Here is an 18,923-nt window from a genome sequence, read left to right on the forward strand (position 1 = left end):
CAGATAGTTGGTGGATAATTTTGCTGCATGACATTGGTGCATATTTAGCCACCTGTTTTTAATCAACCTGTTTGGACATGTTATTCCATTCAACTCTGTAGCAGGTGAGACTTGAAAGCAGACCTTCTGGCCCAGAGGTTGGGACACTAAATACACCACAAGACCCATACCTTGATCTGATTATTTGTTGACAGTTGTAGTGTTGTAGTGTTATAGAATAGTTTCTTGTATAGTTCTAACATGATTTACTGTGGCTGCAGAACAGGATTCTTAATAATGCAATTTACTTTCAATGCAACATTTCAAGTCTAATACTCGATAAAATTCAAATCATACCGAAGAAAGGTTTCAACGTCACTTTTATATTATCCATGGTTTTATTTATCAGAGCTTGAGCCCAACGATTAATAAGCTAAAGCTTTCTGAATTGTCTTGAACTATGTGCAGCTGTGTTTTGAAGGAATCCGACTTGCAATATTGCACCTCAGCAGCTCAGCTCTTTTCCGCAGTGAATTTTGAGCAGGATGACATCACAATGAATTAACGGTCTGCCATCTGCAGTTTCAATGCAAATTTATTTTACAAAAGAAGACAGTAAAAATAAATTAAATAACATCATGTTAGCACTGTATTTTAATCCAAGCCACAAATGCCATCTTTTTACCGTGTGATTATTGTAGATTTTGTAAACAGTCTCTGTTTTATTATAACAAATTGGTCTGTTTTTGTGTTGTGCTTTACTGATTTGTGAAGGCATTTCTTACGTTTTTTTTTAGTGTTTGAGTTAAGCCTTTTTTCCTTTGACAGCCATGACAATGGAAGAAAAATTTGCCTGTAACCTTATAAGGTAATTTTATTATCCTCTATCTTAAACATCATATTAAGAGAACAAGCACACAAAGGCTGTTGAGCAGAATCAAATTCAGCTCTCAATGAATCCTGTGTTTTCAGATAGCCCATGAAGAGTTCAATTTTCTGTTAGATATATTTTAAATTGCTTTGATTTTGCAGGTACATTGAGATACATAACACTGTAATGTCTGGTTGTGTATATTGCCACTGTCTAAATTTAACTTATGTAGGCCAACCAAAGAGAGATTGTGTGACATGTGTTCCAGAGCTAATGGTTTCAACCTAACATCTGTTTGCTGCTTAGGTATACAACATACATCAACAAGATGTTTTTACTGATTTGAAATAAACTGATTTGTGATATGCAGGATCAAAAATACGGATTCACTGACTGATGAAGCATTTAGTATGCAGTGAATAAATTGTGTACAGAGGATGAGGACTCCAAGATAGTTATTGGAAGCTGCTCTGACACTGAATGGAAACTCCCCTGAGGCAAAAGCTGTTTACCATTTGGGCTAGAATTGAAATAGCTTTGTTTGATCAGATTTCTCCAGAAATGCACTGATATTTTCTGGACTTTTATATACAAAAATAAGCAAATAGGAAAGGGAAGCAAAAATATTGACATTTTGAATATTTTGTCACTTGCGCTTGATTTGGTAAAACCTAATGACTAACAGTTTTAGCTGTTTAAAACATACAATTTAATGTGCCTGAAAAGAGATAATTGAGCATAAATGTGAAAAAAATGCAGACAGAATACTTCTGTTTTCTTTTTGCCTTGTTTCCCTCTATGTGGATAATATTGATCACTGAATGAAATGGAATTCTGTAGGGACCAGACATTGCCTGGGGCTGAATCAATATGGGTACGATTTATCTGCAAGCTTCAACAATGAATGCTAGCTGTTATTAAATTGCAGTGCAGATGGAATGGATGCAAAATTAGGATAGCGAGTTGGGGGCTAGGTATTGGGGAACTGGAGGTTGGGTGTCACATCCTCTCCAATCTTGTTCTCATTGGATAAGAAATTTCAACAAGTGTCACTTTATACCTCTCAAATTGTGAATCATGGTGAATGTTCTCTTTTTTTTCAACCCATGATCTTGAAGGTTCCCTCTCACCATTATGCTTTGGAGCAGCTAGCTAAGCACAGACTGGTATATCTAACTTAACAGCACAGAGGTAGAACAAGTGGAGAGTGTCAAGCTTCTGGAGTGGTCATCCACAACAAGCTTTCTTGGACTCTTCATGTTGGGCCATTGTAACCAGTGCATCCACAACAACTTTCCTTCCTCAAGCAGCTGAGGAAATTTGGCATGACGGCGAATACCCTTGCCAACTTTTATAGGTGCGCCATTGAGAGCATTCTGTCTGGATGTACCACTACCTGGTATGGCAACTGTACATTCAAGCTCGGAGATGGTTACAGAGAGTGGTGAACTCAGTCCTGACAATCACAAAGGCCAAAGTCCCATCTATAGAATCCATCTACCAGGCCTGCTGTCAAGGAAAGGCCACCAGCATCCTCAAAGATCCATCCCACCCTGGCAATATTTTTCTTCAACCTCCACCATCAGGGAGAAGGTACAGAAGCCTGAACACACACACCAGCCGGTCTCGTAACCGTTTCTATCCTACTACTGTTCAAGTACTGAATGGACTCACAAACTCTTAACATTCATCTGTACCGTGTTTTTGTTCTTGCCGTTACTTATCTATTATTTACTTATCTACGCTGCTTAACTATGGTGATCTGCCTGTATTGCTCACAAGATAAAGCTTTTCACTGTGCCTCGGTACACATGACAATAAAATAAATTTAATTCAGTTCAACTTGTGTACTGTATTGCATAGTATTACTGCAGTTGCGTTACATTCATGAGCCTGTGGAACCGCATAAATTTTCAAGTGAAGAGGAGAAAGAGAAAACAACTTCCACTAGTCAGGAAACTGCCTATTTAATTCAGAAAAGGCAAGTATGGTTTCTAGTTGAGTCACAATTTGGGGAGGGGGGAAGAAGCAGCTGATTGTTTCAATAGGCACAGTTCAGAGTTCAGGAGTAATCCAAGTGGCTGTTTTCTTGATACACAATGTGACTGTAACTGAATACAACGGATGTAAATGATTGTTTTGCATTAGTCTTGAGAGATGGATTTAGATCCTGAAATCAGTTGTAAACTGCTGGCTTGCGAATGAAGGAAAAACATGCATTAGTAAATTTTTATTCTGAGCAGTCAAGCATTGCCAACTTGAGTTCAGGGCATTGGTATCGATGGATTGGGTTAAGGGGCTTTTAGAAAAGGGATTTGCCTTTGAAGATTTTAGTAGGAGATGGCTGCTGACATTTCCATGGCTTAAAAGGTCAATGTGTCTTCAAGAAATGCATGTGTAGTTCTGCCAACACTTAAAATCAGAGGAAAAAATGGTTTAATTGCTATGTTTTTTTATCTGCCTGAGAACTTTTGCTTTCATACTTTGTACAAAACCTGAGACAAACCAACATACAATAGCATTGATTTATTCTCCTAGCAGACTTGTCTGCCCATGCCTCGGCTTGATTTAAATTCTGCTGCATTCGTTTCATTTTTATTTGAAGGCAAATAATACTTTTGAAGTCTGACCTTTTGAATTCTCCAAACAGCTCAGTGTGAAAATATCCAGGTTGCTGTTCTTTAGCACTGTGGGGGCACACTGACAGAATCTATGAAATGACAATTTGTAACTGAAGTTCTCTGTTGAAACTACTAGGAATGTTTTTATTCTGCACACATTAATCCATTTTTCTTCTTTGGAATGCATACGTGAAGCATCCAAGATCAAAACTGAAATGTTGTGACCAATAACCAATAATGATTTTTGTAGTCATGAATTTTGCTTGTATTTCTGAGCTTTCAGTTGTAATTGTATCTGTGACACTAAATAAACATGTATCCTGTTGGCTACATAATATGAATAGCACAGCAGAGAAGGAACATTTACTGCAAATATGCTTTGCATGAAAACCAATCTTTAACTTGGATTTCTCTTTCGAACTAAAAGGGAGAAAAATATATTTAAATGAAAGCCAAGTGTACTTACCTGAGCACTATAGATGATTTCTCAAGTTCTTTCTACTGCTCATTGATTTTAAAGCGGTTTAATGCAGTTCTCTTTCTTCATTATTCTCTCAACCAACTTGACTTCTCCGCTCACCCAACCCAACAAGAAGGTATTTCTAGTTATGTACTGAATAATGATCTGCTGTTGGGAAATGTGCAGATTGTAAGCCATCTAGACTTTACACTCTCTTCTCCACCTAATCCTTATCAGTGCCTTCTGTCAAGTTCTTCTGCAGGAGTCAGGATCATATGAACAGAATTAGGCCATTTAGACCATAAGACATAGCAATATTCCATTGAATCTGCCATTTATCTCTTTAAAACTTGTTCTGCCAATCAGTTAAATTATGGCTTATCTATTTCTTAAGTCAACATGTCTACTTTTGCCCTATATCCTTTCAAATTTCTTAAACTTCCAAACTTCAACTAATACAAACCTAGTTTAAGTAATCTAAATATTCAAAGAGACTGATGGATGATGTAATATAGGTATTTAAAATTATGAAAGCTCTTAATAGACTGACTGCAAAGAAAATGTATTGTGTAAAAAAGTATAACTGGAGGCCATCAATCCAAGCCATCAAGAAATCTAGAGGGAATTCTGAATTCTTAATACAGAGTGCTGAGATTGTGGAACTTACTGCCACATAAAGTAGTTGAAGCAAATATCTTGGATATATTCAGGGGAAGCCAGACACTCATATCAGCAGAAGGGAATAGAAGGCTTTGCACGGTAGATTGAGATGAAGAAAGCTGGAAGGAGGCTCGAATGGATCAAAATCACCAGTATGGACCGATTGAGCAAAATCATATGTCTTAGCATTGGTATCTTATGAAATCCATAAGACATAGAAACAGAAATTATATCATGAGGTCCATTGCATCTGCTCCACCATTCAGTCATGGCTGATGAGTTTCTCAACCCTGTTCTCTTGCTTTCACCTCATAACCCTTGATCCCCTTGATACTCAAGAATCTATCTATCTCAGTTTTAAATGTACTCAATGACCTGGCCTCCACAGCCTTCTGTGGCAATGAATTCCATAGGTTCACCATTCTCTGACTGAAGTTCCTCCTTAGCTCTGTTCTAAAAGGTCTTCCCTTTACTCTAAGGCTGTGCATCCAATGTGACCACGACTTCATAATTGTGATAGATCTCTGTGTGGTGCCCAGAACACTGTCAGAACTAAAGTGTGGTCTAATCAGGGATTTGGATAGCTGCATCCTAACTTTTCCTTTATTGTTTTTGAGTTCTCTAGATAGACAGGTTATAATTGCATTAGCCTTTTTAAATTATTTTCTGGACTTGAACATTTTATGACCAATGAGTCTGGATCTCCAAGTTTCTTTCAACTTCCATGGTAAAAACTTTAAAATAATTTAGAATTAGAATAACTGCAGTGTGGAAATAGGCCGTTCGGCCCAATAAGTTCACACCGACCCTTCAAAGAGTAACCCACCCAGACCCATTCCCTTACCCTATATTTATCCCTGACTAATGCTCCTAACCTACACATCCCTGAACACTAAGGACAGTTTACCATGGCCAATTCACCTAACCTGCACATCTTTGGATTGTGGGAGGAAACTGGAGCAGCCGGAGGAAACTCATGCAGACACAGGGAGAATGTGCAAACTCACCACAGACAGTCACCTGAGGCTAGAATTGAACCCGGGTCCTTGGCATTGTGAGGCAGCAGTGCTAACCACTGAGCAACCATGCCACCCTAAAGGTACTCTACTCTATCCTCTTTTAGATTCAAAGTGGATTTCACACTTTATTGCATTGAAATCTATTTGTCACTGTTTTGCCCACTCACCTAACCTAATCTAATCTTGGCTCACACTGTCATGTATCATTCAAAAGTTTGAGCTATTGGTGGAGGCAGAATAGGCTGGGGCTATTTTTGCTGGAATGTTGGTGGCTGTGGAGTGACCTTCAAGAAGCTCATAAAATCATGAGGGGCATGGATAGGGTGAAAGGTCAAGGTCTTTTCCCCAGTGCAAGGGAGTTCAAAACCAGAGGGCATAGGTTTAAGGTGAGAGGGGAAAGATTTAAACAAGACCTGAGGGACTACGTTTTCACGCAGAGGGTGGCGCGTGTGTGGAATGCACTGCCAGAGGAAGTAGTGGAGGCTGGTACAATTACAGTATTTAAAGGGATCAATATATTCAAAGTCTGTGAGAAGATTTGTAGCTCGGGTGCTCGTTGTTGTGGTTCTGTTCGCCGAGCTGGGAATTTGTGTTGCAGATGTTTCGTCCCCTGTCTAGGTGACATCCTCAGTGCTTGGGAGCTTCCTGTGAAGCGCTTTCATATGTGGCACTTAGGCGGTTGGCACAGGATTCTTATTTCCTGGCTTGTCTTAGCGTCTCTCGCCCGTAGGTGTTCAAAGTCTGTGAGAAGATTTGTAGCTCGGGTGCTCGTTGTTGTGGTTCTGTTCGTCGAGCTGGGAATTTGTGTTGCAGACGTTTCGTCCCCTTCACAGGAGGCTCCCAAGCACTGAGGATGTCACCTAGACAGGGGATGAAACGTCTGCAACACAAATTCCTAGCTCGGTGAACAGAACCACAACAACAGGATCAATATATGAATAGGAAGTGTTTGGAAAGATATTGGCAAATGCTGGCAAATGGGGCTAGATTAATTTAGGATGTCTGGTCAGCATGGACAAGTTGGTCTGAAGGGTCTGTTTCCATGTAAGATGTTTCTATGATTCCATCTACCCTTGTATCAATGACAGCATTTAACTGATTGTGGCATCAAGGAGCCCTAGCAAAACTGGAATCATTCTGGAAAAGTTGTCCATTAATTGACATCATACATAGCACTAAACAAGATGGTTGTGATTGTTGGAAATGAATCATCCGAAGAGAAGAGAAGACTACTAGATAGTGAGGTGGAAATTGGAGACTGTAACGATCACGAAGTTAGCATTACCATGGGGAAGAGTAGGCAGAGAGCAGATGAACGCAAAAGAACTGGTGGCTTGAAATGTATATACTTTAATGCAAGGAGTATAGTGGGTAAGGCAGATGAACTTAGGGCTTGGACTGGTGCCTGGGAGTATGATGTTATTGTGATCACAGAGACTTGGTTGAAGGAAGGGCATGATTGGCAACTAAATGTTCCAGGATATGGATGCTTCAGACAGGACAGGGAGGGAAGTAAAAGGGGGGAGAGGAGTTGCACTGCTGGTCAGGGATGATATCACGACTGTGCTAAAGGAGGACACTATGGTGGTCTTGGGTAGTGAGGCATTATGGGTTGAGCTGAGAAATAAGGGTGCAGTTACTTTGGTGGGAGCTGTACTACAGGCCTCCCAACACTGAACATGAGGTAGAAGAACAAATAGGTAAACAGATTATAGAAAGATGTACAGGCAACAGAGTGGTGGTGATGGGAGATTTTAATTTTCCCAACATTGACTGGGACAAACTTAGTGTCAGAGGTCTAGATGGGGCAGAATTTGTAAGGAGCGCCCAGAAAAGTTTTCGAGAGCAGTATGTCAATAGTCCAACGAGGCAAGGGGCCATATTGGACCTGGTGTTGGGGAATGAGCCAGGCCAGGTGGTAGAAGTTGCAGTGGGGATTTCTTTGGGAGTAGTGACCACAATTCTGTAAGTTTGAGAATACTCATAGACAAAGATGAGAGTGGTCCTAAGGGACAAGTACTAAACTGGACCAAGGCCAATTATTTCAACATCAGGCAGGAGCCGGGAAATGTGGATTGGACACAGCTATTTGAAGGAAAATCCACATCTGATATGTGGGAGGCTTTCAAAGCTAGGTTGAAGATAATGCAGCATAGGCATGTCCCTTTGAAAACAAGGGATAGGAAAGGCAAGATTTGTGAACTGTGGATGGCAGGAGAAATTGTGTGACTAGCCAAGAGCAAAAGGGAAGCGTGCACAAGGTCCAGACAGCTAAGAACAGAGCGGACCTTGGAGGAATATCGGGAGAGTAGGACCAATCTTAAACGAGGAATCAAGGGGGCTAAAAGGGGTCATGAAATAACTTTAGCTAGCAGAATTAAGGAGAATCCCAAGACCTTTTATTCGTATATAAGAAGCAGGAAAGTAACCCGAGAAAGGGTCAGTCCACTAAAGGATAAGGAAGGAAGGTTGTGTATCGAACCTGAGAAAATAGGTGAGATTCTCAATGATTACTTTGCATCAGTGTTCACTGAGGAATGGGAGGTGATGAATGCCGAGATTAGAGACAGAAGTTTGTTTACTCTGGATCATGTTGACATAAGGAGGGAAGATGTGTTGGGTAGGCTAAAGGATATTCAGATGGTCAAATCCCCAGGTCCAGATGAGATCTATTCCAAGTTGCTGAGGGAGGCGAGAGAGGAAATAGCTAGGGCCCTGACAGATATCTTTGTAGGATCCTTAAACATAGATGAGGTGTCAAAGGACTGGAGGGTTGCTCATGTTGTCCCTCTGTACAAGAAGGGTAGTAGGGATATTCCAGGTAACTACAGACCAGTGAGCCTGATGTCAGTGGTGGGAAAGTTGCTGGAGAAGGTACTGAGGGATAGGATCTATTTATATTTGGAAAAGAATGGGCTTATCAGTGATAGGCAACATGGTTTTGTGCGCGGTAGATCGTGCCTTACCAACTTAACAGAGTTCTTTGAGTAAGTGACCAAGTTGATAGATGAAGGAAGGGCCGTAGATGTCATATACATGGACTTTAGTAAGGCGTTTGATAAGGTTCCCAATGGTAAACTAGTGTAGAAAGTAAAGTCACATGGTGTGCAGGGTGTTCTAGCTCGGTGGATAAAGAACTGGTTGAGCAACAGGAAACAGAGAGTAGTAGTTGAAGGGAGTTTCTCGAAATGGAGAAAGGTGACCAGTGGTGTTCCACAGGGATCAGTGCTGGGGCCACTGTTGTTTGTGATATACATAAATGATCTAGAAGTTTGCAGACGACACGACAATTGGTGGAGTAGCAGAAAGCATTGGGGACTGCTAAAGAATACGGGAGAATATAGATAGACTGGAGAGTTGGGCAGAGGAGTGGCAGATGGAGTTCAATTCAGGTAAATGTTAGGTGATGCATTTTGTGAAGTCTAATTCTACAGCGAACTATACTGTAAATGGAAGAGCCTTGGGAAACGTTGATGAGCAGAGAGATCTGGGAGTTCAGTTCCATTTTACCCTGAAGGTGGCTGCACAGGTGGATAGAGTGGTCAAGAAGGCATATGGTATGCTTGCCTTCATCAGACGGGGTATTGAGTGTAAGAACTGGCAGTTCATGTTAAAATTGTACAAGACATTAGTTCGGCTGCATTTAGAATACTGTGTACGGTTATGGTCGCTACATTACCAAAAGGATGTCGACGCTTTGGAAAGGGTGCAGAGAAAATTTACGAGGATGTTGCCTGGTATAGAAGGTGCTAGCTATGAAGAGAGGTTGAGTAGGTTAGGATTGTTTTCATTAGAAAAAAGGAGATTGAAGTCTACAAAATCATGGAGGGTATAGACAGGGTAGATAGAGATAAGCTTTTTCCCAGGGTGAGGGATTCAATAACGAGAGGTCATGTGTTGAAGGTGAAAGTTGAAAAGTTTAAAGGGTATTATGCAGCAAGTACTTTACACAGAGGGTGGTAGGTGCCAGCTCAGGTAGTCGAGGCAGGCATGGTAGATTCATTTAAGGTGCATCTGGACAAATGCATGAATAGGTGGGGAGCAGAGAAATACAGATGCTTAGGAATTAGGTGATAGGTTTAGACAGTGGATTTGGATCGGCTCAGGCTTGGAGGGCCAAAGCGCCTGCTCCTGGACTGTAAATTTTCTTTGTTCTTTGTACTTTGAATTCAGTGTCATCACTGCAGGAGTTGCGAAGGGTAGTATGTGAAGTCCAACTAGTATACAAATGCCCAAAGAATAACCATCTCCAAAAGGAGATAATCTATCCATCCTCCCATGGCGCTTAATGACATTATTATCAATAAATCCCACATTATGGAGGTTGTAATTGACCAAAATCTCTACTGGATCAGACATATGAATACTGTGACTAGAAAAGCAGGTTAAGAATCTTGGAATTGGCAAGTGACTCACCTCCTGTCTCCCCAATGCCTGTTCGCCATCTACAAATCACAAGTATGACAAAATACTCTCCACTTACCAGCTTCAATAACATTCAAGTCATCCAGGGCAAAGCAGTCTGCTTGATTGGCACCCCAGTCACACTTTAAATGTTTACTCTCTTCATCACAAATGCACAGTAGCGGCAATGTGTATCACCTCCAAGTTACAGTACAGTAACTCACCAAGGCTGCTTTTACAGTTCTTTCCAAACCACAATCTATGCAAGCTAGAAGGACAAGTGCAACAAAATTATGGAACACCACTTCAGCAATTTCCCCTCCAAGCCCCACCCATCCTCTCTTGGCACTGTGTTATAATCCTTTTGTTGTCATTCAGTCAAAATCCTGGGACTCCCTTCCTGATAGCCCTTTGGGTGTCGTACATCCAAAGAACTGCAATGAGTCAAGAAGACAGCTCACTGCCAACTTCTTTAGGGCAGTTGGGGATGGACTATTACTGCTGGCTCAGCTAGTGACATAAATATTCTATGAATACATTTAAAAAAAGATAAAATTAAACTTTCATCTGCAACAAGCTATAATGACTAGATGAACATGTATTGCTACCAACTTGTCTTAATTATACAATTTTGAGGTTGTAATCTTGGAAAAAGAATTGTCAGTGCCCTAACTGTGAATCTGACAGTGACATCTGAAAGCCTCACATACAAAGTTAAATATGGAAATCTCAAATTTCACTTTAATGACTTGAACTTCCACTTTTTGTGCCATTAGTCTCACTGAAAATATCCTTGAAAAGTTATGTTATGTTGAATGAGTTATAACTAGCTTTTAATAGCATGTCAGCATTATTATTACTGACTACACCTCTGGCCTTGAAATCTAATTTTATATGTATTGCATATAAAAGTTCTCCTGTATGATAAACATGTCATAGATTTAAAAATAACATTTTTAAAGTTTGATATTTCAACTTCTGCTGTCTTATTTATTTTGATCTTTGTTAAATGATTAAAAAATGATTAGTGCTTTGTCATTCTTGATTAGCTGTCTGTCAGCATTCTTTAGTGTGATTGACTGCTTGACCTGTTTGATGATAATCTTGTTGCTTGATGCCAAGCATCCCTCATAGTTGACACCAATAATTTGTTACATGTTGTGGATGGCTTTCTATAAAGTAACAAGTGCCAGCCTTTTTACTGATTACCTCAAATCCAGACCAATAAATTTGGAGTATATTTAATATATTGTCTATATTATACGCATTAGGAAAAAATTAATAAAAATGAATTGACTAATTAGTAAAGATAACTAAAATAAAGTTAAAATGGTATTAAAACATTCCAATATCAGCAGAATGATCTACGTAAATTTGCCAATAAATTTAACTGCATATTTGGGCAGCTTCATTCTGCAGTAGCTCAAAATATTTGTTTCATATTAAAAACGACTGTTAGTCATTCATGAATAAACATAAGCAGAGTGCCTTAATTTCTACCACCTTTGCAATGGTTATGATTATAGTATCATCTTTAAAATTGTGCTGATCTGTAGGGGTTAATACATATCAGTATGCAACTGATGTCAGTTTTCAGATGGTGAATGTCATTTGCTTCTTTTTAGCTGTGGCAACCTGCTGACTGAATCGTTTACAGCCTTTGTAGCCCCCTCTAGGGGTTCTGGATCAGCAGCTAGCAAAGCCAGCCCAGCTGTACAGAGAGCCACTGATGTGCTGCATGACCTTGGCAAACTGAAGAGAGAAATGCATGGAATTCTACAGGTAATGACACATTTGCAAGCAAGTTGTTGGAAATCACAGCCTTTTGCTACAAATACAAATAGAGGAATTTGAATTACAAATGCAAAAGAGTACATTGAAATTTTATACAGAATAATAGTTGGTCAGGTACAGTAAGAAATAAGATCATGAAGTGAAATTAAAATGGAAAATACTGAACAGACTCCCCAGATATGTTAGTATTGGGCAAATGAGGAAAGGAAATGAACATTTTAGGTCAGATATCTATAATGGCATTTGTCATTAAGTATATTTTGTTCCCTTCACAGATACTGCCACACCCACTGAGTGTTTCTAGCATGGTCTGTTTTACTTCCAGATTTCTAATATCTACTGTCATGAATGTAACGATAAGCCTCCAAATCCAACAAATAACAAATCCCCAAGGCACTTATTCACATTTGAAGTTGATCACTTGGCTAATTGTTATTTTGGAGAAAAGAAATACTGTGTTACGTTATTTGATGGAATTTACTTACAATGCAGGAATATACATTAATTTGCACTTATAGTTTATCTCCATGAGTCTATTTATGAAAATGATTTGCATAATGAGTTGAGTGGATAATACCTGGTAATATAGAGCATGAGTATGTGATAGCACTAGTGTCACCCTGGTCCTTGAAATGCAGAATTATAGCAAAATAATTTGGAGTTCATAGGGAAAACAATAGCTGGGAGGCGATGGCTTAGTGGTATTGTCGTTTGAACTGTTAATTCAGAGACCTGGATAATGACCCTGGAACCCGGGTTCGAATCCTGCCGTGGTAGCTGATGAAATTTGAATTCAATAAATATCTGGAATTAAGAAGCTAATGATGACCATGAATCCATTTCCGATTGTCGGTGAAAGCCCATTGGTTCACTCGTCCTTTAGGGAAGGAAACTGCCATCCTTCCCTGGTCTGGCCTACATGTGACTCCAGACCCACAGTAATGTGGTTGACTCTTAACTGCCCTCTGGGAAATTAGGGATGACCAATAAATGCTGCCTAGCCAACAATGCCCTCACCCCATGAACGAATAAAGGAAAAGTAAAATGTGGCTTTGAGAGGGAAGAATGGTCAGTGCCATATATAAAGTCATGAATAGAATGGTGCATAGTTAGGAGGGAGTTCCAAAGCAGTAATAAAATCAAGGGTTTGATAACATCTCATATGTTGTCATATAAACAACTCAGGTAATTTATTTATACCATCTGAACTTCCATTTTGAATTATGCTTCCTTTACAAAAATACTTTATAAAAATAAATTATTTGGTTTTTATATACTTGGTGGAAACTTTAATTTTCCAGTGAAAAGCCTCATATGCCTATATCAGGGAATGGATTTTAAAAACCGTTTTGTGATACTGCATAAATATCATTTTTTTTGCAGGTAATTATTTAATCATGCATAGCCTAATTAGTTTTGCTGAATAATGCACGCAATTGCCTATGTCAGAGTCTTCCTCTGTTAGCTCTCTGGAGTCGTCAGATTGTTCACTTTACAATATTTTTGGCTAGAATTTGTTGTATTCATTTTGATTCCATTCAATATTTTTCTTGCATTTTACCGGTGTGAAAAGTTATATTGAAAGATATTGGAAATTTGCAGCACAAGCAGTGCTTTGTCTTCTGTATAACAAAATGCCAATATCAGTTGGCGGCATAGAGTCACAGTGATGTACAACACGTAAACAGACCCTTCGGTCTAGCTTGTCCATGCCGACCAGATACCCTAAACTAATATAGTCCCATTTACCAGCATTTGGCTAATAAGTCTCTACACCCTTCTATTTATATAGACATCCAGATGCCTTTTAAATGTCGTTACTGTACTACTTCCTCTGCAGCTCACTCCATACACAGATCACCCTTTGTGTGAAAGGGTTGTCCCTTAGGTCTCTTTTAAATCTTTCCCTTCTCACCCTAAACCTGTGCTTTCTAGTTCAGGACCTCCCCCCCCCAACCCCTCAGGGAAAAGGTGTTGTTGATTTACCAAATCCATGCACCTCATGAATTTATAAACTTTATTTTAAGTTCCCATATCATACATTACGAAATGGGCAGAATGGTAGCTCAGTGGTTAGCACTGCTGTCTCTCAGCACCAGGGAGCTGGATTTGATTCCAACCTCAGGTGACTGTCTGTTTGGAATTTGCACATTTTCCCCGGGTCTATGTGGGTTTTCTCCAGGTGCTCTGGTTTCATCCCACAGTTCAAAGATTTGCAGGTTAGGTGAATTGGCCATGCTAAATTGCCCCATAGTGTAACTTCAGTGCATTAGTTAGGGGGAATGTCGAGTAATAGGGTAGAGGAATGGGTCTGGGTAGGTTACTCTTCGGAGGGTCGGTGTGGACTTGTTGGGCCAAATGGCCTGTTTCCACACTATAGGGATTCTATGATTCTTCTATGAAATAATGTTTTGACAAGACCATGCTTAAGTTAGGAACACAATTAAATATTTGTATCCAAATTGGCATCACAATAAGGTTGCCCCTTCCATTTGCTGGCTATCTTCTGAAGCAAACTTCGTTAAATTTTTTTAAAAAGTTCACTTGTGGCATGCTGTTAGAAAGACCAGCATTTGTTGCCCATTCCTAACTGCCGTTAAACACTGGTGGTGATCAATCATCCATAACCAATGTCATCTGTGAGTCAGTACACTGTTACAAGGAAACAGTGGTACTGTTACAAGGAAACCAATCAGGTTATTGTTGTCCTGGAAGGTTTTACAGAGTTAGACCTCACCTTGAACCTTGTAGATCAGAGACAGAGTGTTGGGAGTCAGAAACATGTTGTACACCACAGAATGCACCTTCACTTCTAGGTATTGTGTTTACATGTTTTTTAAAACATCATAATTTTGGGTTTGCATCATATTTTGAATCTTTGAATTGTATTATTAATTCTTCCCATTTTTAGATTAGATTCTCTACAGTGTGGAAACAGGCCATTCAGCCCAATAAGTCCACATTTACCCTCCGAAGAGGAACCCACCCAGACCCATTTCCATCCGCCTAATGCACCTAATACTAAGGGCAATTTAGTATGGCCAATTCACCGACACATCTTTGGACTGTGGGAGGAAACTGGAGCATCCGGTCTCAAAGATACACAATAGTTAGAGAGTATAGAAGAATAACAAAAACCCAAAGATTAATTTGATTTTAACATTTGAAAACATTTGAAGCATTAAAATCTATACACAGTACACAACATACTTTTCCAAAAGAACTTGCTGTTGGAACCATTCATTTCCATGTGAGGCATGAGGCAGACTTCCCCTTGATGATTCATATGATGGGCTTGCTCCATCAGCTGATCTCCAAGCTTGTTCTTCCATGACTAAACCACATTTGTAGTATTATAAATTATTTGCAAAAGGATAAAGTTACAAATCATAAAATATTTTTGGAAGTTCTTTGACATTATAGACCGTCTTCTGTCAAATTAGGACCAACAGTTAGGTTTTGAGGATTTAAATGTTAATAGATGTTTCCACCAAAGGAACTCAGCGAAGACTTTGCACCAAGTGAATTTTTTTTAAGTATCCTGAAGGAAATTAATCTATTAATTAATTGAAACTCTAATGATTGGTGTTTCATATCAATAAGTCACTTTACTTTTAGTTAATTAGCTTTTTTTAGTTTTATATTCTGAAATTTATCTTCAGATCAGATCAATAAGTGCACCACACACAACAGGAATTAAGCTTATTGAATGTCACAATTTTATCATTGAACTTAGTTGCTTTTGTTTTACTCAGACCTTGAGCGAGGTTCCCTAATTTGGTACCATTCCAGACGCAATACTCCAAATCATACATTTTCCAGTTGATGAGTGATGAATGGGCTCCCTTTCATTCACACACCCCCTCAGTAGATTGCAACAAAGTTAACTTCGAAAATGATCCCTTTACTTGTGAATACCTGTTTCTCAGACCCAAAAGAACATTTGTTTTAAAAGGAGTCAACTTAACCAGGTTTTCAGAATTATATTTATTAATTGCTAATTAGGGCAGCACAGTGGCCCAGTAGTTAGCACTGTTGCCTCAGTGCCAGGGACCCAGGTTTGATTCCCGCCTCAGGCGACTGTGTGGAGTTTGCACATTCTCCCCGTGTCTGCGTGGGTTTCCTCCGGGTGCTCCAGTTTCCTCCCACAGTCCAAAGATGTGTAGGTGAATTAGCCATACTAAATTGCCCATATTGTTAGGTATATTAGTCAGATGGAAATGGGTCTGGGTGGGCTACTCTTCGGAGGGTAAATGCGGACTTACTGGGCTGAATGGCCTGTTTCCACACTGTAGAGAATCTAATCTAAACATGGGAAGAATTAATAATACAACTCAAAGATTAGAAATATGATGCAAACCCAAAATTATGATGTTTTAAAAAACATAGATACTCTGAATTGTTCACAAAAAGCAGATAGTTAAATGTTGTGGTCATTTTAGTGGAGGTTACTAGTAGAGTTGATGCTTGTACTTAACTAATAGATTCAAGTTCAAGATGCTTAATTTTATAGGTTGGTTGAGATTATGTTGTTCTGGTTCCCTTCATCTGTGACTTTCAGGGTTAGAGAGAGTTCTTTTGTTTTGCTTTATTTTCTTTGGCTTGCTAATCAGCTGATTTCAAGTACTCAGAGTTAGGAAGTCCCTTTTACCTGTCACACAGGGTGACTATGGGATAGTTTTTTGATATGACCTTCACAGAGTGATATTGTTGAAATGCAAGCTAGCAGACAATGGTACCTTTGTCCATCGACACATGAGAAGCTCAATCCACTCTGTTTTGATTTGCCACTTCAACCTTTGAAGGGTTGATGTTTGTCGCTCTCATTGCATACTTAGGTGCAACATTCCAAGGGGGTTTCTCACCAGACAGCCTCTTAACTTGCTTTAGCAGCCATTTTTGGCTATATCAGCCCTCTAGTAAACATTTTTCAGAATTACAATCAATAATAGTATTTACTGATTCATCATGTTAGTATTAAACTCACGTCATGAACAAAATGAAGTATATTTGGTTGCAATCCATGAAAAATTTGTAAAGTTGTCACATTTCAAGGTATATGAAAATGCTAATTCTGATAGCTGCTTCTTGCTATAGTGAATAGGAATGAGTTTTTTTTATGTTAAAGTGAAACTGTGCTGCAAAGATAGAAATCTATCCAGTATGAGAAATTTTGAAATTTGACTCTTGGATCTTGTGCCTTTCAAGGTGCTCTTGATACCTGTTATAGATGTTTGGATTTTATATTTAAATGCCATTGATTTAATTATAAGAGCCAAGAATTTAAAATCATTGCTCTATTATCCATAGTTTGACTGCGTTCATTGTTTTGTTTCAGTAAAGTCAGAATGATTCAAACTGATTCTGTTCTACAGAGGATTTAATAGTTATCATGTTATCTCTTTCAGGAGGCAGAGCATTGGCAATCTGACCTGCAAGACATCAAGGTTTGTCTTTTGATTTTTCCTAAAGTACTCACAATATCTTCAGCTTATATTCAGCTATTCAGGTGGCACATCGAGACAAAAATAAAAATCACAAAAAGACTGACAGCAAGATGTGACCACTCATTTACTTTTTTTCTCTCTTGATTCCCTTTTTCTCAAATAGAATGCCAAGCTGAGCAACAGCCACAAGTCTATTGACTCGGCATGTCTGCAACATCATCTGGTGAGTTGCCATGGAGATTACTCCCCTGTTCACTTCTGCTGTATGTTCGATCCTGAATCCCGCCCCCCACCCCCAAAATTGAGTTTTGTCATATTTCACGTTGGCAGTTCTCCATTAGATTTTCATCTCCCTGTGCCATGTGAACCATTTTAAAATTACACTAAAGAATTCTCATGATTGCTTTTCAATACTCAAACACTGTATCCGGTCTTTGTCTTCAGCATTTGTCTGAGAGTACAAGATCAAAAGGAAATGCAACCTAATTGTTTTAGTCAATGTAACTTTTTCCACCAGCACCCGCACTTTACATTTGTGCATATCAGTAATCTACATAATGGAGTTGGCTTTTTTTATTAAAACAAGAAAGCTTTTTTTGTCACTTTAACAATTCAGTCCCCTCATAGAGTCATAGAGATATACAGCATGGAAACAGACCCTTCGGTCCAACCCATCCATGTCGACCAGATATCCCAACCCAATCTAGTCCCACCTGCCAGCGCCTGGCCCATATCCCTCCAAACCCTTCCTATTCATATACCCATCCAAATGCCTCTTAAATGTTGCAATTGTACCAGCCTCCACCACTTCCTCTGGCAGCTCATTCCATACATGTACCACACTCTGTGTGAAAAAGTTGCCCTTTAGGTCTCTTTTATATCTTTCCCCTCTCACCCTATACCTATGCCCTCTAGTTCTGGACTCCCTGACCCCAGGGAAAAGACTTTGTCTATTTACCTTATCCATGCTCCTCATAATTTTGTAAACCTCTATAAAGTCACCCCTCAGCCTCCGACGCTCCAGGAAGAACTGCCCCAGCCTGTTAAGCCTCTCCCTCCAATTTTGGAATCATCTGCAAACTTACTAACGGTACCTCTAACGCTCACATCCAAATCATTTATTTAAATGACAAAAAGTAGAGGACCCAGCACCGATCCTTGTGGCACTCCACTGGTGACAGGCCTCCAGTCTGAAAAGCAACCCTCCACCACCACCCTCTATCTTCTACCTCTGAGCCAGTTCATCAATCCTCTTTGTTACTACTTCAAAAAACTCAGTCAAGTTTGTGAGACATGATTTCCCACACACAAAGCCATGTTGACTATCCCTAATTAATCCTTGCCTTTCCAAATACATGTACATCATGTCCCTCAAGATTCCCTCCAACAACACCGAGGTCAGGCTCATCGGTCTGTAGTTCCCTGGCTTGTCCTTACCACCCTTCTTAAACAGTGGCACCATGTTATCCAACCTCTAGTCTTCCGGCACTTCACCTGTGACCATTGATGATACAAATATCTCAGTAAGAGCCCCAGCAATCACTTCTCTCGCTTCCCACCGTGTTCTAGGGTATACCTGATCAGGTCTTGGGGATTTATCCACCTTTATGCATTCCAAGACATCCAGCACTTCCTCCTCTGTAATATGGACATTTTGCAAGGTGTCAC

The 18,923-nt window shown here is 39.6% G+C and overlaps 1 protein-coding gene across 6 annotated transcripts in view; it reads left to right on the forward strand.

Annotated features, from left to right (window-relative positions):
• kiaa0586 (KIAA0586 ortholog) overlaps positions 1-18,923 on the forward strand; it is a 521,487-nt gene that overhangs the window by 209,891 nt on the left and 292,673 nt on the right. For all 6 annotated transcript variants that reach the window (XM_072568823.1, XM_072568824.1, XM_072568825.1 and 3 more), the window contains exons 10-12: positions 11,640-11,796; positions 17,217-17,255; positions 17,419-17,478. In XM_072568823.1, coding sequence (XP_072424924.1) covers positions 11,640-11,796; positions 17,217-17,255; positions 17,419-17,478 — 256 coding nt within the window. The remainder of the gene's footprint in view (positions 1-11,639; positions 11,797-17,216; positions 17,256-17,418; positions 17,479-18,923) is intronic.

The sequence above is a fragment of the Chiloscyllium punctatum genome, chromosome 4, assembly GCF_047496795.1.
Source record: "Chiloscyllium punctatum isolate Juve2018m chromosome 4, sChiPun1.3, whole genome shotgun sequence".
Taxonomy (NCBI): Eukaryota; Metazoa; Chordata; class Chondrichthyes; order Orectolobiformes; family Hemiscylliidae; genus Chiloscyllium; species Chiloscyllium punctatum.